Source organism: Rhineura floridana, chromosome 11, assembly GCF_030035675.1.
Source record: "Rhineura floridana isolate rRhiFlo1 chromosome 11, rRhiFlo1.hap2, whole genome shotgun sequence".
NCBI lineage: Eukaryota > Metazoa > Chordata > Lepidosauria > Squamata > Rhineuridae > Rhineura > Rhineura floridana.
The window spans coordinates 72,941,130-72,964,819 of record NC_084490.1 but is presented as its reverse complement, the minus strand read 5'-3'; the positions used below and the strand labels follow the sequence as shown (position 1 = coordinate 72,964,819).

Genomic DNA, 23,690 nt, shown 5'->3' with positions numbered 1-23,690 from the left:
GAGCTGAAGTACCATCGAGAGGGCCACAGGTTCTCCACCCTGGGTTTTCACCTACACACCCATTGCCAAAAAACGAAACAAACACACAAAAAACGAAACAAACACACAAAACCTTTTAAAATGTAAAGAACACTTGCCTCTAATTGCATGAGTTTTCCTTTCCAACCCTCCCCCCAAAAATTTAATTTTCATTATCCAAACATTTCTTTCCCTAAACTGAAAGAACAGAGTACTACATATGCATAAACACACATCTTTCCTACAAATACTGTGGAATTGCACAAGGCTCAGATCAGCCTGCCCTGTTCCACCCAGCTGCTGCTGCTGCAGCTTTTAATGGGTGAAAGCAGAGAAATGGTGAATGGTGAAACAGTTTGTTGCAACCCATATACAAGCTACCCACCATTTCGCCTCCCATTTGACCATTCACAAAAGTAAATGCAAAATGATTAAATAAAAAATTGATACATATTTATTATAGAAAGAGGCTTGCACTGTGACCACCATTGCTGGTTTGCACTCCCCCGCCCCTCTCTCAAGCAAGGTCACAAAACAAATACTAAACAAAATGAAACAAAAAAACTCTGCCAAGTAGGAAACACTCCCGGTGGTCACCTGCTGAAGAGCTATGGCCTTAAAGGAAGCTGCGCTGAGCATGCTCAGAAGACATATCTATGATTGCGATAGGTCTACCAGGTCTACTCTGAGGCAGACCTACTAATGTACTATGGCTGTAAGTTCCTATGTCCCAGCTTGGCCAGAGAATAAAAGATTGACAGAAATTTCTCTCTAAGTGCAAATGGAAGGATAATGAATGTATGGGAGACAGGATAGATTATGGATTTGAGAGTTTTGTGAATTTGGGGGAAACTTAACATTTTTTGCTTGCAATTCTCCTTGGTAGGGCAATGCCCTGGTTTGCCTAATGAACCAGCCTTCACTGGTAATACTTCCAGCTTATTGGAAGAGTGAAGAGTGAAATGACAGAAATGTTAGCTCCATAGGCATTTGCCAACCACACCCACCATTTTACACACTTTTGATTATGTATTTCATTATATCTTTTTCTGGAAGATGACTAGGCTAGTCTGTCATGCAGATGGGCCTTTTATTAGTATTATGTAAATGCTGAGGACAGGAAGACAAAAAGCACACCCATGCACCGTTTCAATATCTTCAATAATATCATCTTTTGGTCATGGAATATTAGATTAGACTTTAATTCATACGATGCTATTTTATCTGTTCAAAGTGGCTTTGCAGGTTTTTATATTGTTTCTGTATGTTCAGATAAAGTAGAGGGACAGAAAAAATAGCTAATGATGGTTCTACCATATCTTCAACTCTCTGAAAAATCTATAATCTATCTCCAAACTTATACAAGATGATAGAGTTTATTGGGTCAACGGGATATTTGAAATGCAATTCCAGCTTTGTACCTTCTTGTTCATACATGAGTGTTTGGAGCCAAACTAAAAGCTTGCATGATGTCTAGGTTATGTCAAACCATTGATCTTTATTCCATTTTATTTCATGTTGCTTTGTCTTGTCATGCATCTCTTATCTGTATGAGATTGTTCAAATAGACAAAGGGCCAGTTAACTCATCACCTTGGTGTGTATATCCTGTGTATAGTGGGGTGTGGGAAAGCCTTGGCAGCTTGTTCAATGTGAACTAAGACCTATATACATCCATTCATGTAAAAGTGGGTCTTGCTCAAATGAGCTATCCTTTTCTGAGGTGTGGAGTGGTGTTAATGGACTGATCTTATAGGTAGGGCCTACTTGCATAGGAAAGTTCAGATATAAGCCACGGTTCACACTACACATGTCCATGCAGGATGCTTGTTCAGGAGCCCAAGGCTAGCTGCTTTTCCCTACTGAATGTAGGGTGGACGCATTAAGAAGTGTGAAGTGACCACAAAGCTTTCAAATAGATTAGGACTTCCATGCATTCTGCATGTTTCTACTAGAAAAGCAATTTGACTGTATCAAAGTGAATGAGCGGAGTGCTGCTGGGGATAAAAATTAGAGGAGGGTTAACTCAAAAAGAGAAAGACAAGTGATTAACTAGCTAAAACAGAAATTACAAAGTGACTAAAATATTGTTTGGTAGCAACGGCTCTGCTTATCAATGGTGGTCCCTATCTGCTAACAGCAATGTATTGATGAGGATTAGGCAATATTAAGAAAAAATGGCCCTGTTATTCAGATCCAAACATATATTGAATGTCAAGCTTTGAAATGGACCATGGCACACTCATTCATACTCTACCTCACACAGCAATGTCTTTTCCATGTAATAACGTCCAGAAAATGTTTGCTTGCATTCTTGTCTAGCAATTGTTACGGAATTTATCTGAAGAAACTACTGCAGGACCAGTTGGAGCACCACCCACCATGCCACCTCATTCTGAAGAGATGGATTTCTCAGGACATCATCTCTTAGAAGAAACATTGGGCCCAACTAAAGTCAAAGAGCAAGGCACTATATATTTTAATCTCTTTTCTTGAATAAGACTATGTTAGTTTAGTTGCAGTATAATAATCGTTCAAAGTTTTATAATCATTTTACTTAAATACTTCCTTTTTCTTTTTAACAGTTGCTTTCAGCTTAGAATTCTTTAGCTTTCTCTTTTAGTATTTTCATTTGCTGTCATCTTTTTCTGTACTTTACCCCTTATGAACCAAATTAACATAATCTTATTTACCTTCCTGTGTATCATCTCCTTCCTGACAGTTGTTATTTTATTATGTAGTCTTGTATATTTTTATGTAGTATTCAATTTCTACCTTTTTTAGGTTTAACCACTACAGAAATTAGTAAACAGGAAAATGAATCTACCACTATAGCTCAGGAAATATTAAAAACAACTCCTGAACCTTTTGATGGTGTTCTGCAAGTTACAGGCAGAGAAAAGGTGAGTATGGTATCATATATTAGTAAGTCTGCAATCCTATATCCACTTATTTGGGAGTTAGAGCCATTAAACTCAATCGGACTCAACTTTGAGTGGGCATATATAGGGTTGTGCTCTAAGAAATGTCCTTGGAATTTTTTGTGGGAGGGGATGGAGTGGGGAATTAGCTGCCTTTTCCATGGAATGCAACATGCCAGGACAGGTTCACACTACCAACATTTTTTCACACAATTATGCATGCACATACATTACTCTGTACATATACAGAGGCTGTACACTCAGGCCACCTGCAAGCATCATTCATTCATTTAATTGGTGATCACTCGTGGCCAAGTAAGATTGTCTTCCAAGATAAGGTTTTTAACGGTGGGTCTGTAAATGAATGTGGAGGCCAATTCTTGATCCACATAGCCTCCCACAGTGAGGATGTAGGTTTCCAGATGAAAGACAGTCATAATGACGATTTGCTTAACGTGCCTTCCACTTTCTCCCTGATAATAGCTGACCTCCAGTTGGGATGCTCAGGGGCCAAAGCTTCCCAGTTCTCGATGCTCATGTTACATTTTTTTTAGATTAGCTTTAAGAACATCTTTAAACCTCTTTTGCTGTCCACCGATTTTCCATTTTCCATCCTTAAATTGGGATTAAAGTAGCTGTTTTGGAAGATGGTGATCAGGCATTCAAACAACATGGCCAGTCCAGCGAAGTTGATGTTGAATGATCATTGTTTCAACACTGGTAGCCATTGCTTCTTCCAAAATGCTAACATTATTTATTTATTTTATTATTTGATTTATATCCCGCCCTTCCTCCCAGCAGGAGCCCAGGCGGCAAACATTAGTCCATCTGTCTTCCCAAGTAATTTGCAGAATTTTCCGGAGGCAGCGCTGGTGGAATCTTTCAAGAAGTTGGAAGTGGCATTTATAAATGGTCCATGTTTCACAAGTGTAGAGTAAGATCGGTAGTACAATGGCTTTATAAATAAGCATTTTGGCCTCCCTGTGAATATCCTGATCCTCAAACACTCTACGCTTCATTTGGGAGAATGCAGCACTCACAGAGCTCAGATGATATTCAGCATCAATGTCAGCTTTTACAGAGAGATAGCTGCCAAGATAGGAAAAGTGATCAATGTTCTCCAGTGCCGCACCACTAAGCTGGATTGATGGTGCACCTGTTGATGAAGCACTTTGGGTTTTTTTTGTGTTAAGTGAGAGCCCAAGCTTTCCATATGCTTCTGCAAAGACATTTAGGATAGTTTGAAGATCTTTCTCTGAATGTGCGGAGACTACATTATCATCGGCATATTGAAGTTCTATGACAGAGGTTGATATTACCTTACTTTTGCTTTCAGCCTACTGAGATCAAAACACTTTCCATCTGTTCGATATATGATTTCCACACCAGTAGGAAGTTCCCCCTCAATAAGGTGTAGAATCATAGCAATGAAGATAGCAAATAAGGTTAGAGCAATGACATATCCCTGTTTTACACCTGATCCAACTCTGAATGGATCGCTGTGAAAGCCATTGTTATCCAAAATTGTCGCTGTCATGTTGTCATGAAGGAGTTGCAAAATATTCACAAATTTATCAGGGCATCCAGTTTTCAGAAGGATGGTCCACAGAGTGGTTCTATTCACAGTATCAAAGGCCTTAGTCAGATCAATAAACGCCATATATAAAGGTCGATTCTGCTCCCAGCATTTTTCTTGAAGCTGTCATGCAGCAAAGATCATGTCCACTGTTCCCCTGGAAGGGCGGAAACCATTTTGGGATTCAGGGAGGACATCTTCTGAGATAGGTAGGAGGCAATTTGCAAGGATTCTTGCAAGAAAAGAAATGCCTCAATAGTTCCCACAATCTGTTCTATCACCCTTATTAAAAATGGTGACAGTTATGGCATCCATAAAGTCTTCCATGATCTCCTCCCTCATCCAGATGTTTTTGATGAGCTTATGAAGTTGTTGTGTAAGTTCAGGCCCACGTTCTTTAAAGACTTCAGCAGGAATCCCATCAGGTCCACTAGCTTTGTTATTCTTCATTTGATTAATGACTTTACTGACTTTATCCAAATTAGGAGATACTGGAAGCTCGTCTCTAGTTTGTTGTGGAATTTGCAAGAAGAACTCACCAGCCACAATAGAGTTACAATTAAGGAGGTTGTGGTAATGCTCTTTCCATCACAGTGCAATAGACACTTTATTCTTAAGAAGTTTGGTACCATCCACTGAATGTAAGGGATTTGTACCATAATTTGTTGGTCCATAGATGGCCTTTGTGGCATTAAAAAAGCCCCATACAACATGAGCATCTGCAAAATGCTGGATTTCTTGAGCTTCCTTTATCCACCAGGTGTTCTTAAGTTCTCTAGTTCTTCTTTGGATCTCAGCCTTTGCACTGGCAGAGATGCGTTTCTTAGCAGCACAGTTAATGTCTTTCTGTCATATCTGGAAGGCTTTCCTTTTCTTGTCAATGATTTGTTCAATCTCACTATCATTCTCATCAAACCAATCCTGATGTTTCTTAGTTTGGTATCCAACAGTTTGTTCACAAGCTGCAATAATGGATGTCTACAGTTTAATCCAGTGTTCCTTGATGTTTTAAGGGAGGGAGGGAGATGTTTCTTGAGAGTTGTTTGAAAGCAAGCTTACTTAATAAAATCTTGAAGGGCGTGGATGTTCATTTTATGCCTTGGTTTTCTTCCTTGGAACCTACGTTGAGGAACAATATTAATGGCCATAGTGGATCGAATTAATCGGTGATCTGTTCAGCAGTCATCAGCACTTGTCATGGCCCTAGTGAGGAGTACATCACGACGATCTCTGGCATGGGCAATCAGTCAGGACTTGAACTTGCATTGGATCTGAGACCTTAGGCCTGTGAATGTCAGATGGGAACCCTGTATAATCAAACATACATGCTGCACTTCTTACTAAAGAAGGAAACTACATTTTCACTTGTCATGCTAGCAAGGAAGACTCAACAGCAACAAGCCATAATTGGGCAAGGGACATAGCTCACTCATAGAGCTTCTGGCTTGTATGCAGAGGGCCCCAAGTTCAATCCCCGGCATCTCCAGGTAGGGCTGGGAGAGACCCCTGCTTGAAACCCTGGATAGCTGTTGCCAGCCAGTGTAGACAATACTGAGCTAGATGGACCAATGGTCTGACTCATACTGAGGCAGCTTCCTGTGTTCCTATGTTCCTAATAGGCCAAGCCATGTGGTACTTAATGATTTCTATAAAAACTTCCTAGAATGAAATGTTGTGTGTATGCAGCCATAGTCTGCTTCATACAACCCTTTATCTGTGTGGTCTCTTGCCTGCATACATGAGAGCATGGAAGAATTAGGCAGTGTGAACTGACCTTTATTTTTACTGTAAGCCATTTGGTTGCTTTTTGCTAATAATAATAATAAAGTTGCTCCTTGACTCAGAGACAACGTCTCCTGCAGTGCAGTTTCTCTTCGCCATCACCAGCCTGAGAGACGTTGCTACTTGAAGCAGAGTCCAGATGGCCTATCCCACCCCCTGCTAGGGTGAACATTTTAAAAAGTAGTTGCATAATTCAGACATCAATTCTTGCTCTCATATTTCTCTCTCCCCCGCCTTCCTGCCCCCATGGTGTCACCTGTAGCTGGTATGTTTGTGATGCAATAGTGTCATGATGAGATCATCTGTTAGAGGTGTTTTGTTAGTGTGGATGATGAGTAAATGGGATGTCTCTTTGTCTCCTTTTAGCTCTATGGACCTGTGATTCTAATATTTGATTACTGATTTCGATAGAGAGAGAATATCAATTTCTTCTCTCCCAATAATGTATTTTAAGATGGTATATTTAATTTCAGTTATACCTTAAGATGTGGGAAAAAAAGATCTTCCCCATCCAGTGCTAACCATGTTTATTCAGAAGTCAACTCCATTTTATTCTAACTGGGATGAGCTCCAAACAAATAAGCTTTGTATTATAGCCCTAATTGTATATGTTCTACCTGAAGGGCCAAAAAGGTGAAAAAGGTCAAAAGGGAAAGGAAGGACCATCAGGAGGACCAGGAGAAGCAGGACTGGAACAAGCACAACCTGGCACTAGAGGACCACCTGGGCTTCCTGGGAAACCTGGACAGGATGGTAAACTTGTGAGTATTGCATTCTTACCAAACACTAGAGGTGTCCAGAACATTCTCTGGTTTTGTGAAGCAGCATAATTAGACACAGGGAAAAAAGCTAGTAAAAATACTCACATTGATGCACATTCTCATTGATCCAGTGTTATTCATGTTATTTCCTGTCTGCTACTTCTTTTTAGCCCTTTTTTTCTTTTTGCCCTCATTTTCTTTGGTCTCATTTGTCTACAATGTTGCTAAATCCTGTTGACTGTGGCAACCCATGTCATTTTGCTTTTGCATGTCTGTGAAGTCACCATATCATTGTGATGTCAATTTTGAGAAAATGATGTGAGTTACCACAACCAATGAGATTAAATGGCAGTGCGGGCAAAAGGGGCTGTGGGTAGTGAGGGCAGTTAAGTAAAGGATGCCAAGAAGAAGAACAGTACTGGATCTATGTGAATGTGTTTATAACACGTGCTGAAAAATTCTAGAAGGGGGAAGAACGTTTTGACACTAATTAAAATGAACACATTTTGATGATCATTTATTAGTTATGACCATCCCTTGATTCTTTCTCCATGAAAAAGGGGGTACTGAGGAGTAAACTGAAGGATGCAGTGGGACTGTTTTGGTGGTGCAGTAGGTAAGGAGCTGGTCCTGACCTCTAGGGCTCATAGTTTGAGACCTATGGTGCCTGACATACCGTATTTGAAATCTGGAGATTACGTATGAAAGATTTTTGTTTGGCATTATGCTTTCTTCCTCAAATGTGACACCTCTGTTGAACAAAAATGGAACCACCCCCTCATTTTCATGCTTCAGGAGAAAGAAGCCATACTGTTACCCCTTGGTGAACAGACCCTAGAATTCTTTTAGATGGATGAGCAGCCAGCCTACTTGCATTCACATGAAGCCCAATATTTAAAGAACAGTCCCCCAGGTCTCCTAGCTGTCATCAGCTGCATTTGCCACTGCTGCCTCCATAGCTCTCCTTCCAGTGTTGCTGGCTTCCTTTAGATATCGTCATCTGCCCTCTCTTGTCTAATCTCATTCAGCTCATATATGATATAGTTCAGCTCTTTTTTAAAAAAAGATTAAGTTTTCAGAAGTGTGCTGAAAATGTTTTTAAAACTCAGTGGCACTTCTCAAGGTGCAACTACATATGATGGTGGCAAAATCCAGCCTGGCCTTCCTGATTCATTACAAAGTGGGATATGTGTGATTTGAACTGCAGCATGAACATGGAAGGAGAACAAACCCCTACCCCCGAAGCCACTTCTTCAAAAGATGTCTTTCTACCACCAGGAACCCTGCTGGAAAAAAAATGGCTAAAATCAAAGGTTTTATGGAGTAACAATCAAAAAACCAAAGTGGCTAATATAAGTAATTTTGAGAAGTGGCAGACTTCTCAAAGTCTGGTGGGTGGGGGACAGGGTTGCTTAAATAATTACCTTTTTTGAGGTTATTATTATTATTATTATTTATTAGATATATATCCCGCCCTTTCTCTCAGCAGAAGCCCAGGGTGGCATATAGGTTCTCACAAAGACAAGTATCTAGAGGTATGCCCATGAGAGATATTTCTGTTCAACAGTTTCCTCTGTTTGAAGCCCTTCTACCAGCAATAAAATAACACAGATTGCCTTCTTGCACACAGCAGGCTTCTCTTGAGCATGTTTGGCAAATATATAATCAAAGCAGCACTTTAGACTGGCATGTGTAAGCCAGAGGAAAAGGCAGCTACAAAACTTACCCTGACTTGTGTCAGCAACAGCCAGAGCTACTACAGCAGGGCCCTGCTCATACGGCAGGTTCTGTTCTGGACCGCTGCCGTAAAGCGAAATCCGCCGTAAAGCGGAACGCATTGACTAACATTGTCTAAAATGGCACCTGATGCCCGAAAAATGCCGTAAAAGTGGAACAAGCGCTGTAGGAGCGGGGCCTTTCTGCAATTGACAACCGCTGTATCGGAATGCTGCAAAGCGGAGCACTGGAAAGCGGGCCCCTACTGTATAGGTTGCTAATTTGTTCTGAGGAAGCCTGAGTGACTGGGTGACCAGCATTACCTGTGTCAGGAAATAATTCTTGTTTAACACAGGTTGCGGCCAATAAAATGAATAGAAGCTACCTTCGATATTGGCTCCTGTTTCAGAATTGTTGGGGACCTGGAGCAGTTCCACCTTTTGCCGATGTGTTAGCATAGCCATAGGAATCCTGAGGCTTTCGGTCAGGTGGCCTAAAACAGATATCTGCTAGTCTGCCTCTTACTAGAACTTTTGCTGCCTAAGACTATTTATTCAGCCTCAGTCCTGAGTACCATTTTTAAATAAAATAAAGTATATAATGCTATCGAGTTCTTATCTAATTTAAACATAATTACATCACAGTATAAAAAGCTGGTTAGTACTGATTGATTTTATTCCACTTTTCAAATGGGCTTTGTGAAGTTTGTTTTTGTTTCTCTTTCAGGGCATTCCTGGCAAGGATGGATTACCAGTAAGTTACGTTATGTATGACGCTCTAAAAGTATCCAGCATTGAATGTGCATCAAGCTAAAGCTTCAAATAGTGGCAGGGGAGAAATTTAATTCTCTTCGCATTTAAAGCCAAATCAATCAGATTTTGCACTTTCTGAAAAACAATGAGAACTGAAACACACAGTCACCCTTCAAAATTCACACATATCCAGATTTTGCAATGCAATTATCCAATCAAACAGCATTTACAACATTCATATATTAGGGGGAAGTGTATATAAACATGAATATATTTGTGAAAATAACATTAAAATGCATTATAATAGGAGAGATTGCTTGCAAAAATGTATACATTAGTCAAAACTGCATACAAAAATGTGTTTATTAGAAGAAATTTGCATGAAAATGCTGAAGAACTTTCATGGTGATTTTTTAAAGAAAAATTTACAAATTGCTACAGAAATGTGGAGAACTGAATTTAAGACTGGAAAAATGCAAAATGCATAGTATCTAGATTGACAGATCCTTCCATCCCTAGGTTCAATCTAGTCCAGCACTTGGTTTCTACCAAGAGCCAGCTAGATGCCTCCAGGAATTCCATGGGCAGGGCAAAGACAACAGCCCTTTCCCATTGTTTGCTCCCAAGCAACTGGAATTCCAGAGAAAGGCTGTCACTGAATATGGAGTTGCTATTTATCATGGGTAATAGCTATTGATAAGTTCTTTCCTCCATGAATTTATCTAATCCCCTTTTAAAGCCATCAAAGCCAGTGAGCATCATCCTGTCCTGTGATATCTAATTATGAGAGTGGAAAACAGGTTCCCCCTCCACCCTCATGCCAACAATACCCTAATGTTCAGTGGTCTACTTTTCCTCGACGAGTAAATGGCAACTTCTCTGTTATATTTATTTATTTCAAAAATTGTATACTATTTAACACCCTAGTTTCTAAGGAGTGTACAGTAATGTTAAAAAGATACAATAAAAATAAAATCAGTTAAAACTAACCATAAAATCAGAACATGTACTTAAAATGTCTGCTGAAATAAAAAAGGTCTTCATTAAGGAGTTCAAGAGGAAAGGGGTCTTTCTGATCTCAGCCAGGAAGGAGTTCCATAGAATTGGGCCTACAGCTCCTAGTGGGTACAAGCCATGCATCTGAGCCATGGGGGGCTGTCAACAGTGACTCCCACCAAGATCTCAGTGATATATGGAATCCAGACGTCCTTAAGGTATCCTGAACCCAAGTTGTTAAGGGCCTTGAAAATTAATGCAAGAACCTTGAATGTAGAAGTGCTTAACTTTGGCTGGAATGTGCCCTTGATGTTGAGCATAACATCTAATCTTTGCTTTGTATTTTTAACTGTTTCTGTTTATAGATGGCAATTGTAACTGTTCTGGAAATCCTTGTTGTTATTCCAGCATTTTAATTTGAGATTTCCCATTTTCTATACAGATTATGCAAATGAGATGTGCTATTGGGCAAGAGTATATATGTTGTATCATTAAAAATAAATAAATCAGAAGTCTGTACCTAGGAAATCCAAATTTTGTTCTCTATGGATGTATCCTCCTCTAGGATGCACACAACGTGGTGAGGGGGTTTGAGAGTGTTGAAGAAGCTGAGAGCAATGCCCTCAGGAGTCTGGACCAAGAGGCTAGGCTCCTAGCAGGGGCACCCAAGGCAGAATGGTCAAAGCTGAGACACCAGAATAAGATGCATCCAGACTCAGAGGAAGGCAATGGTAAACCACCTCTGAATACCTCTTACCATGAAAACCCTATGAAGGGAGTATCTAAAATGCAACACGAGATAGTGCTGGAAGATGAGAGCCCCAGGTCAGGTGGCACTCACCGAGCTACAGGGGAAGAACAAAGGACAAGTACGAGTAGCGCTGTGATTAATGACGCAGCTGGGTCAAAGGCGAAAGGAAGCCCAGAGGCTGATGTGCACAGATGCGAAAGGAGAGTCCGGAGCTGTACGACGCACACAATAGGAACATGGAATGTGAGCAGCATGAACCAGGGAAAGTTAGAAATTGTCAACCAAGAAATGGAACACATCAACATTACAATACCTGGCGTGAGTGAATTAAAATGGATGGGAATGGGACACTTCCAATCAGGCAATTACAAAATATTTTATGCAGGAATGAGAAATAAAGAAGAAATGGGGTTGCTTTAATAGTGAGAAGTGATGTCGCAAAAGCAATTAGGAGCTATAACGCAAGGTCTGAGCAAGCTATATCAATGAGATTAAACAGGAAACCTACGAACATAACCATCATCCAAGTTTACACTCCAATGGCAAACACAGAAGAAGAAGAATTGGAGAGATTTTACGCAGAAGTACAGGAAGAAATTGATCACATACCGAAACATGATGTTCTGATAATCATGGGGAACTGGAATGCAAAAATAGGGAACAGAGAAGAACTTGGAATTGTGGAGAAATGGGGCTTAGGAGATAGAAATGAAGCAGGAGAAAGACTTATTGAATTCCGTGAAGCCAATAATTTGTTTCTTGCAAACACATTTTTGAGCAACAGTAACAATAACAGCCAAATGCATCTCTAAAATTAAATTTTGACCCCAAAAAGAACTCCTAAACGTCCCACCCCATCACCCTATTAGTTTAATCTATATGCAGAACATATCATAAGGAAAGCGGGATTGGACCAAGATGAAGGAGGTGTGAAAACTGGAGGGAGAAATATCAATCATTTAAGATGTGCAGACGATACCATACTACTAGCAGAAACCAGTAATGATTTGAAACGAATGCTGATGAAAGTTAAAGAGGAAAGCACGAAAGCAGGACTACAGCTGAATGTCAAGTAGTCTAAAGTAATGACAACAGAAGATTTATGTAACTTTAAAGTCGACAATGAGGATATTGAACTTGACAAGGATTATGAATACCTTGACACAGTTATTAACCAAAATGGAGACAATAGTCAAGAAATCAGAAGGCGGCTAGGACTGAGGAGGGCAGCTATGACAGAACTAGAAAAGTTCCTCAAGTGCAAAGATGTATCACTGAACACTAAAGTCAGGATCATTCAGACCATGGTATTTCCGATCTCTATGTATGGATGTGAAAGTTGGACAGTGAAAAAAGCGGGTAAGAGAAAAATCAACTCCTTTGAAATGGGGTGTTGGAAGAGAGCTTTGTGGATACCATGGACCACGAAAAAGATAAATAACTGGGTGTTAGAACAAATTAAACTAGAACAACTGTTGCTGGGAACAACAGAAGGGAGTAGAAAAAGAGGAAGACCAAACAAGAGGTGGATTGATTTTATGAAGGAAGCCACAGACCTGAACTTACAAGATCTGAACAGGGTGGTTTATAAGAGATGCTCTTGGAGGTCACTGATACATAGGGTCACAATAAGTTGTAATTGACTTGAAAGCACATAACAACAACAACATAGATGTTTACTCAGTTTGCATAACTTATTTTGTTTCTACTACTCATCAGAAGAGGCAATGAGCTATGCAGAGCACTGAAGTCCTATCTTTTACTCACTGAAAATCCTACCTGAACCATCCATCACCTGTACCATCACCTTTTGGCTTCTTAAATTCCCCTGTACAATACTGACATACTTTGTAGCTAGAAAACCAAAACCCCAGTTCTTGCACTTACTCTTTGGCTGGACTAACTGCCACTCATCCCCTCCCCTCTCAGTCTCAATTCTCCAGCAATTGACAGAAGGAGGAGAAGAGACAGTGAGGACTTATTTTTGTCTCTGAGGAGTTGTATTTTTTAGAAGTTATACTACAGCTGCATTGTAGAGGGGTTCTCTCCTCCAAAAAAGCATGATAGTGTATGAAAAATAAGTAAATTAATCATATACACTGGTTCTGATACAGACCAATTAATACTACCATTAATATTACTACTGCTGAAGTCAAGATAAAGCGTCATCATCATTTGTTGTGACCCAGGATAGGAGGGGAGACAATGATGAGGGGGACATTGACTTTGAGGACTGGGGGATGAGCTGAGGGAGGGGGTGAGCTGTGAGGAGTGTTCACGATGCGCCCAGTCCCCTGCCCCCCGTTGGAGCACAGCCTGAACTGTCAGAGTCTGCTCCAAAAGACACACACCCCTCGCCTGCACCAGAGGCACCTCCTTGTCAACCTGATGTTTCCCATCTGAGCGCTCCACAGCTTCCCACGTTCAAGTAAACAAATAAGCCCCACCAGTCAGATGGGGAGATGGAGATCCAGTCCCCCTCACCCTGCACTCGGAGGCTTCAGAGGCGCAAAGTTCAATGGTCGGAGTTGAGGAGGAGAAGTCGTTTATGCGCAAAAGCCAAGCCAACTTAAAGGGGCTCAGGGGAGGGGTTTATTGCTGAGTCAGCATAATGGGCTGCGAAGACCAGCATAGTCAGTGTTAGTTAGGGCAATAGTTCCTAGAAAGCGTAGATAGATTGATGAGTTGCAAAGCTTTTGACATATCTATTACTTTAATAAGAGAAAAAGTCACAGAACCGAGTGCGTCTGCGTTCATAGGCTTAAGGCAGGCAGTTTGAGTAAGCCACAACCTTCTCCCTCTGACGTTCCCATGATGGAAGAAATGGAAGCGTGCAGCAGAGCAGGGGAGGACCTTCGTAGAGCCCTGGCAACCTTGTTAACTGCAGTACAGAGCCTTCAAACCGAGACCCAGTCTCTGCAAGCCGAGAATGGAGCCTTGTGCCTCCAAAGGACTCCGCTAGTGAACCAGGGGATCCCCACAGAGCAAGTGCAGGGAATTGTGCAGCTCCAGCCAGCACCCTTAATCAAGTGTGCTGTGGAAATGCCAGCCCACTGTGGAGGGAGAGTAGAGCAATTCCCCACATTCTTAGCCCAGTGTAAGTTTTACATGAGAATGTGACAGTCAGAATTCCTCAGTGACAAAGTGAAGGTGGCATTCATCATCAGCCTCCTGGAGGGAGAAGCTGCCCAGTGGGCTACACTGTTGTTGCTCTGGAATGACCCTGTCTTGACCCAGTATATTGCCTTCATTAACGCCATGGCCGAGATCTTTCGAGACCCTCAGCGGAAAGGAGCCGTGTCCCGCCAACTGGCGAACCTGAAACAGAGGAAAAACTCGGTTGGGACTTATACTAACTCCTTTCTCATTCTAGCCCAAGAAACAGACTTTAATGACTTTGGATTAATGTATTTTTACTGCCAGGACTCCGTGCAGAGGATCTGGATGAGTTGACATGAACCCCACAGCCAAGCACTTTCGCAGAGCTGGTTCAATTGTGCCTACAGATAGAGAGCCGGCTTCAAAGTCACCATCAGGAGTGCAAGGCTGAGTCGGCTCGATCCCTGCCCCCTCATACCTCTCCCACATGCCCACATTCCCTCAGTGTGGGAACCTTGTTGCCTCCAGGGGTGGAGCCAAGCAGATGGGGGGCATGGCCACACCTGACAGAAGCAGAGGAGGAGAAGCATCAAAAAGAGGGTCTGTGCCTATATTGTGGGAAGGCTGGACATCTGGCTTAGTCCTGCCCAGCTAAGTCGGAAAAGGCTGTGGTGCAGGAAAACTCCAAATCCCAGCCCTTGTAGAGGTCCAAGAGCTGGGATCGACTGCAAGTCAGCGACCTCAAGTTAAGCCTCTTCCACCAAAGTCCGCCTTGCATTTCCCAGTTCGCCTTGGCTTGCCTGCAGCAGAAGAGGTCCAGGTGTTTGCTCTGGTGGATTCCAGTGCATCTAGCAACTTTATGGACTTGGACTTTGCAAAAAAGCACAACATGCCAATCATGGAGCTTGAGTCACCATTGTCTGCAGAGACCATAGACAGTCAGCCACTGAAGTCTGGAGCAGTCGCCAAGGCCACTATACTGCTGAGGGTGGAAGTGCCCGGGCATGTGGAAAGGATGTCCTTCTATCTAGCAGCCCAGCCCCATTTCCCTGTGGTGCTAGGCATGACCTGGTTGGCTCAGCATGATCCTGTCATCTCTTTGAAAGAGGCTACCATAACATTTCAGTTGGACTATTGTGAGCAGCACTGTTGCCTCCTGAGAAAACTTCCCCAGCTGGCAGCTGTATCCCCGCCCAAGGAGGCGAGTCTGCCTAAAAAGTACCGGACTTTAAAGATGTGTTTGATAAAAAGGAAACTGACCAGCTGCCCCCCCACCACCCTTATGACTGTGCCATAGACTTAATGCTGGGGTCTAGCATCTCTTCGGAGTGCATCTACTCTCTGTCAGAGCCAGAACTGGCAGCTCTGAGGGAGTTCCTGTACACTAATTTACAGCAAGGATTCGTACGGCCGTCCAAATCCCCCACCAGCGCCCCATTGCTGTTTGGCAAGAAGAAAAGCAGGGAGCTACATCCTAGTCAGGATTACAGGGAGCTGAACAAGATTACCATCCCCAACAGATACCTTTAACCAGCAAGATGCTAGAGTGCCTACATTCGGCTAAAATCTACACCAAACTGGATTTACGCGGAGCTTACAGTTTGGTCAGAATCAAGGAGGGGGATGAGTGGAAAACTGCCTTCAAGATATGGCATGGACACTATGAATGCTTGGTCATGCCGTTTGGCTTGTTGAACGCTCCAGGTATCTTCCAGAATTTCATGAATGGCATTGTTCAGGACTACCTGGACCGCTTCATGATAGTCTATTTAAATGACATCCTTATTTACTCAGACTCCCCCGAGCAGCACAAGGCGCATGTGAAGGCACTGCTGCAGAGACTCAGAGAGCATCACCTGTATACCAAGCTGGAGAAGTGCAGATTTGACCTGACCATCCTGGATTTCCTGGGCTACTGCATCTCTCCACAGGAGTCAAGATGGACCTGGAGAAGGTGTGCTGTGTGCTCTCTTGGCACCCCCCCAAAACCAAGAAGGATCCTCAGTGTTTTTTGGGGTTTGCTAATTATTACTGGCACTTACTGACATTACAGCCTTCTCCAACAAGACAGCTCCCTTTACTGATTGTCTGAAAGGTACGGGCCCCTTTCATTGGACTGACTCGGCGCAGCAAGCGTTTGAGGAGCTGAAGCAGCTGTTTTCCTCAGAGCCCATACTCCAGCATGCAGACCCCCAGCAATCTTTCATTGTGGAGAGTGATGCCTCAGATGTAGCCATCAGAGTGGTGCTTTTACAGCCAGTCCTGAAAGGAGGGGGTTTGCGACCCTGTGCATACTCCTCCAGGAAGTTGACAAGTGCTGGGTGCAACTACAGGGTGGGAGAGAAAGAACTACTGGCCATTCGTGATGCATTTGAGACCTGGCATCATCTCTTGGAGGGGGTGCAACACAAAGCAGAAGTTCGCACAGGCCACCGAAACCTGGAGAGTTCAGATGGCTCAGGAGTTGAATCAGCGGCAAGTGCGTTGGGCACAGTTCTTTGCCAGATTCCACTTCCATATTAACTACATTCCCCAGGCACAGAACTGCCGGGCTGATACTTTGTCCCACAAGCCAGAGTACAAGGAAAACCAACCCATCACACAACTACGTCACATCATTTCTTTAGAAAAGATGGTTGCTGCTGGTTGCCCTGATTCTTGGTATGAGGACCTGCGCAGAGCCCAAGAGCAAGATCCGTTTGCTCAGGAGCAAGTGTGAGAGCTGGAACAAGCTGTGCAGGGTTGTGCGCCAGGATTCTCTTGGAGAGGAGGGATGCTCTATCACTATGAGACTCTGTGCATGCCTCCAGGCAAGCAGTGAGCAAAAGACCTCCACCAGTGTCATGATACCTCCACTGCTGGACATTTTGGGGTTTTTAAAATGTTGCAGGTGGTCACATGGGACATTTGGTGGCTAAGGGTCAAGCATGATGTAAAGAAGTATGTCCAATTGTGCCCAACATGCACAAGGGCAAAGCACGCACCAGGGTGACCTACAGGTTTGCTGGGCCTCTTCCCATGCCTGAAGGACCCTGGGAAATGGTGACTCTAGACTTTATCACAGACCTACCCACCTCCCATGGGAAGACAACTGTTTTGGTGCTCATAGATGCTTTCAGCAAAATGGCTCACTTCATCCCCTGTGCCAGGCTGCCAACTGCCCGAGAGACAGCCCAACTATTTGTAGAGCATATTTTTCGGCTCCACGGACTCCCCATGAGCTTGATTTCAGCCCGGGGAACCCAGTTCACAGCTCGATTCTGGCGTGCTTTATGGCAATTGCTGCAGTGTGAGCTAAGGCTGTCATCTGCACACCACCCCCAGACAGATGGACAGACGGAGAGAGTGAACGCCACCTTAGAGCAATATCTCCGCTGCTGTGTAAACTACCAGCAAGACAACTGGGTGTCCTTACTGCCTCTGGCAGAGTTCACGTATAATAATTCTGTGCATGCCTCTACTCAGCAGACACCGTTCTTTGCTAACTTTGGATACCACCCGCACACTTTCACCAACTCCAGCTGTAATCTGGCCATCCCTGCGGCGGCAGAGTTCATGCAAGAATTGCAGGCAATGCAGCAGTTCCTGCAAGAGCAACTTTCATGGGCGAAAGCCAACTACAAACAGGTGGCGGACCAACACCGCCAGCCTGGCCCAGAGATACAAGTTGGTGACACAGTGTGGCTGTCCACACAATATCTGCCCACATGAGATCCAAGACAGAAACTGCAGGCTCAGAGACTGGGACCATTTGAGGTGGAGGCCCAGATCAACCCAGTGGCATTTTGTCTACATCTTGCTGCTTCTTTAAAGATCCATCCTGTCTTTCATTGCTTCTTACTAACTCCAGAGCAGCTGCCAGACTCCCATCAAACACTCAAAGCTCTGCCTCCACCTATACTAATCGCCGGGCAGGAGGAGTCTGAAGTGGAGCAGATCCTGGATTCCCGTTGGTGACGGGGAAAGTTGCAGTACCTGATCCATTCAATGGGGTTTGGTCCAGAGGAAAGATCGTGGGGGGTGGCAACTGACATGCATGTGCCAGATTTGGTGAGAGAGTTTCATGAAGCTTACCCGGACAAGCCCAAACCCCCAGGGTGGGGAGAAGTTCGGTATGGGAGGGGGGATGATGTTGTGACCCAGGATGGGAGGGGGGACATTGATGAGGGGGACACTGAGGACTGGGGCAATGAGCTGAGGGAAGGGGCAAGCTGTGAGGAGAGTTCATGACTCACCCAGTTCCCTGCCCCCCCCACTGGAGAGTTACCTGAACTGTCAAAGTCTGCTCCAAAAGACACACACCCCTTGCCTGCACCAGAGGCGCCTCCTTGTCAACCTGATGTTTCCCATCTGAGTGCTCCACAGCTTCCCACATTCGAGCAGACAGATAAGCCCCACTAGTCAGATGGGGAGATGGAGATCCAGCCCCACTCGCCCCACACTCAGAGGCTTCAGAGGGGCGAAGTTCTACAGTCAGAGTTGAGGAGGGGCAGTCATTTATGCACGAAAACAAAGCCAACTTAAAAGGGCTCGGGAGGGGTTCATTCCTGAGTCAACAAATGGGGGCTGTGAAGACCAGCATAGTCAGTGTTAGTTAGGGCAGTAGTTCCTAGAAAGTGTAGATAGATTGATGGATCTATTACTTTAATAAAAAAGAGAAAAACCTCACAGAACCAAGTGTGTCTGCATTCATCAGCTTCGGGCAGGGCATCGTTTGAACAGCAGATCCCTTGAATGCTTCTGTGCATGTTAGCAACTTTTCCAGTCTCAGTTCAACACTTTGGAAGGTTTTTCAGGACATTGTGGATCATGATTTGGACACATATTGAAGCATTTATGATGACTTCAACATGCTAAAATACATAGAAAACGTGTATTTGATCTGCAGGGTGTTGTCATCATCCAAAAAGCCAAATTCTCTGCTCAACTCATTGCCTTGTATCCACAGTATATTATTCCCATACATATATTTTATATGTATTCACGAGAAAGGACTTCTTTAATAATTTAGATGATAGCCGTTCAGCATGGAAGAAGAGTAATGCAGGGGTGTGTGTTAATATACCTTCTCTTTTAGGGTAAACCAGGGCCTCAGGGCCCTCCAGGAATAAAGGGGGATCCTGGTCTTACAGGAGAAAAAGGAGAAAAGGTAGGTACTGTTTTGTTATAAAAGAAACAGTGGAGTTCCATTGCTATGAAAAAGATGGCCATGCAAACAATACGTTCTAAGGTGCCTTTACCCGTGGCAGCATCTTTAACTAGACGGCAATCCCATGTTTCTTCTATGGAGGGAGTGATAATCCTACACATAAGCATACATATCTAGGAAGCCACATAACACATCGATGACATGAATGCATTTTAAAAGGTTTGTAGTGACATAACAAAAGCAAATTCAGTGTGCAGCAGCAGGTTCATATATCTAGGTGGAATTTAACACAAGCAAGACTTATGGCTAGGGTTGAGTACATAGGCAGCTGAACTCCAAGTACCTTTTCTGCATTCTGAGACCACAACAACTGCAACTGATCTTATATTATTGGACTGCACAGTATTCTGGGCTCTATATTGCAGGGGAAGATGCTTGGAAGCTAGCGTGTCAACAACCCATTCCATCTCACCATTCCATAGTGAGACAAGGGCCTTGACAGGAGCTCTAGTCATGTCAAATGGAAATTCCTATGGATTCCATAAGCCTCTGAAGGCAGACCAGCTTAATAGGTCTGCCTTCACAAGTGGATAATTGCTGCATTTCTAAAGCCCACCAAGAAGTAGGCTCCCCCTCCAAACCACCAAACTACAGATCAGTTAAAAACACTAGGTCCAGAGCATTTCCTGTTGAGTGTATAATGCCAAGTACTGAGTCATCCCCATGGTTATCATGGTGCAAGCACCCAATAAGTTTCTACTCTTTTAGAGAGATATAATAACTACTCAGAACTAAGGCTTCTGAGCCATGACTCGTAGATTTTTCTCTTCTAGGGGGCCTTCTTATACTAAGAGGTGTTTGACCCTTGGCAAACTTGGGTTGTGGATTCAGCAGGAATAATCCAAATATCTTTATTATATTATAGACATATAAATAAACATTTATATCATGAATACTTTGTTTTAGTTTTAGGGTAAATCTGGCATGAAATGCCAAAAAACATAAAAGTAGTAAGCATATAAAGATCCTCTTTTTTCTGTTGTTTCTTTACATTTAAAAACATAAAGTCAGCTTCCTTCATCCCAGTAATTTGGGTTGCCCTCTCCTGTTTTTATACCTCCAAAACTCCATGACACCCCAACATTTCCTACCTTTTCTGTCTCCCCCTCTCCAAGCACACATACTTCTATAGACTTTCTAAAGAAATCACCTCCTTCATGTAACTCCAGAAACTTGTCCAAATTCCTATCAGCCAAGTTTCTGAGGATGGTGACAAGGTCATCTCCTTGGTTACCCAAGCTTTCTCAAGTCATTTCAACTGAATGGTCTCTACACAAATCTGGCGTCCAGTTCCAAAATGTCAGAGTGAGATTTGTCACTAGGCCCCACAGAGCAAGAGTACATAAAAGAGGGTGAAGTGCAACATGCAAACCCAGGCCAATAAAGTCATTTGCTATCATTTCCATTAGTGCCAAGACAACTGCCAGTTTTTTAAATACAAAATCGATGGCATGTGGCCATAAAGCTCAGAGCTGTTCCTTTTAAGGCAGCCTTAGTGTGGATGTTGAGATTCCTTAGAACAATCATTCCAGGCATTTACAACACCATGCTGAAGACCATCTCTGGTGGCTCGGGTAGGGAGAGTGATGGTAGCAGAGTGTGTGTCTATCAGTACAACAGAAGAATCCCCAGTCTACCTCTCAGACCCATCAAGAGGTACAAATACTAAAGAGCTTGACCAAAACAATCTTCTGGAGAAGGAGATGGATTCCCTATAGACAACAGCTAGTCCCCTCATCAATCCTGTGGTAAGTCTAGTCTGTATTGCTGCTGCACAGAGTACCCAGGTGTATAAAGCTAAATGTGGTCAGCTCCCCACAGCTCATCCACCCAGGTCTCAGCAAGGCACATCAGACTGGTGTGCATTTCAACACATAAATCTAATTTAACATGCACGTTCTAAAATCTTCACAATATCATCATGTTTATTCTTGTTCTAGGGAGATGCTGGCATTGGATTACCAGGCCCCCCTGGACTTCCAGGGCCTCCTGGACTACCTGCTCCATCGAGGGGATTTGTAAGTTTCAGCACCTCTTACGTAGAATAGCTCCTGTATTTGTTTGTCCTCAGTCTTATATTGTATTGAGCTTCTGGTGGTGGAACTTCACAGCAAATGCGTCAGGGAGGAATGAGGGGAATGAAAGAGATAAACTGAGAGATGCCTGGAGGAACAGCCATGGCCATGTTGAGCAGGCAGAGCACCTGGCTCAAAGTAGATGTCATGGTGGAAGTTTTGTTTGATTATTCACTTGCCTGCCCAATTCTCATGTACAGCAAAGCGCAGAAGGGCCCTGATTTCTATATTTATTTATTTATTTTATTCCATTTTTATACCGCCCGAAGCCAGAGGCTCTCTGGGCGCTGCACAGCATAGCATAAATACGATACAATAAAAATACATTAAAATGACAATAGTAACACTAAGCATATATGTTAAACAATTAACAGCCTGGTCTATGTAACAACAAAAATTTAAAATATTTAAAAAGCCTGGGAAAATAAAAAGGTTTTAACCTGGCGCCGAAAAGATAGAAGTGTAGGCGCCAGGCAAACCTCGTCGGGGAGACTATTCCATAGTTCAGGGGCCACCACTGAAAAGGCCCTAGATCTCGTTACAACCCTCCGAGCCTCTCTGTGAGTCGGAACTCGGAGGAGGGCCTTTGATGTTGAACGTAGTGAACGGGTAGGTTCATATCGGGAGAGGTGTTCCGCTAAGTATTGTGGTCCTGCACCGTGTAAGGCTTTATAAGTCAAAACTAGCACTTTGAATTTGGCCCGGAAACCGATAGGTAACCAGTGCAAACGCGCCAGAACAGGTGTTATATGTGCGCACCGTCTGGTCCTAGTCAACAGTCTGGCTGCTGCATTTTGCACTAGCTGTAGTTTCCGAACTGTTTTAAAGGGCAGCCCCACGTAGAGTGCATTGCAATAGTCCAATCTAGAGGTTACCAGAGCATGCAAAACTGAGGCGAGGTCGTTGCTGTCCAGATAGGGATGTAGCTGGGCTACCAACCGAAGGTGGTAGAACGCATTCCGTGCCACCGAGGCTACCTGAGCCTCAAGAGACAGGAATGGATCAAACAAACCCCCCAAGCTACGAACCTGTTCCTGTCAGATATATTGGTATCTTGTTTGTTAAGCTATCAAAAGAATCGTGCATGTGAGAGGAGTTGGACCATTGCCCTCACCCACACTACACTCTGTCAAGCCAGGCACTTTTCTCTCCAGCCAAGCCAGGTAAGTAGAAAAGTGCCTGTAGAGAAGTAATGGAGGGACTGTTTTCATGTCAAAATAAGACGCACAGCCCTCTGTAATGTACTTTATTGGGACAGATGCATGAATCACAAATATATTTATTTAAAAGCATGTATATACTCCTTAATATTTCAACATTTCTAGTAGTGTACAGTCTAAAAAACAAGCATTATATCATTAAAACAAAAATACAATCTAAACCCAGTAAAACAGCAATATAAAACCACATAAAAGCATATAAAGCTAATAAAACAGAATTGTACACATGTAAAACAGGGTACAGTCTTATGGATCAGGGAATGCCTAGGCAAAATGATACATCTTCACAAGACATCTGAAGCAACTGGTGGTGGCTGCTTCACGTACGGCAGAAGGAAGGACATTCCACAGTAGAGGGGCAACAGCAGAAAAAGCCTATATTCAGTAGGGTGCAGTGCCATCAGTAGGATTTCCCCCGATGATCTAAGTGATCTTGCAGGTTGCTGCACTTCCATAGGCCAGGGTACATCAACCAGCCCTGTGTCCATTCCCACAAACCTCTTCTTCTTTTGTACAAATAGCCACAATCACTGGAATATTCAGTTATCCCATTCCAGAGCACTTTGGTATCCAGTAAATACAGTCCAGCAGTTCCTTGTCTGGCAGCTTTACCTGTGCTTTAGCTGGTGCCATACAGAAAGAGAAAAAGATACCTCTTACTCTTCCCTTCCAGGACCATCCCATCTCCCTGGGGGTCAAGGCAAAGGAGTCTGTCAAACTGAGGTCGGTGTCAGTGGCTACCCCTGTAGGGGCTCAGGCGGGGTCCCTTCAGGCATGGCCTGCAGTTCACTGGGCCTGTAGGTTCCTCCAGCCTC

General features: G+C 43.4%; 1 protein-coding gene across 2 annotated transcripts in view; it reads left to right on the top strand.

Moving 5' to 3' along the window:
• COL15A1 (collagen type XV alpha 1 chain) overlaps nt 1-23,690 on the top strand; it is a 285,344-nt gene that overhangs the window by 124,019 nt on the left and 137,635 nt on the right. For both annotated transcript variants that reach the window (XM_061591221.1, XM_061591220.1), the window contains exons 6-11: nt 2,340-2,484; nt 2,802-2,920; nt 6,920-7,057; nt 9,500-9,526; nt 19,449-19,520; nt 21,521-21,598. In XM_061591221.1, coding sequence (XP_061447205.1) covers nt 2,340-2,484; nt 2,802-2,920; nt 6,920-7,057; nt 9,500-9,526; nt 19,449-19,520; nt 21,521-21,598 — 579 coding nt within the window. The remainder of the gene's footprint in view (nt 1-2,339; nt 2,485-2,801; nt 2,921-6,919; nt 7,058-9,499; nt 9,527-19,448; nt 19,521-21,520; nt 21,599-23,690) is intronic.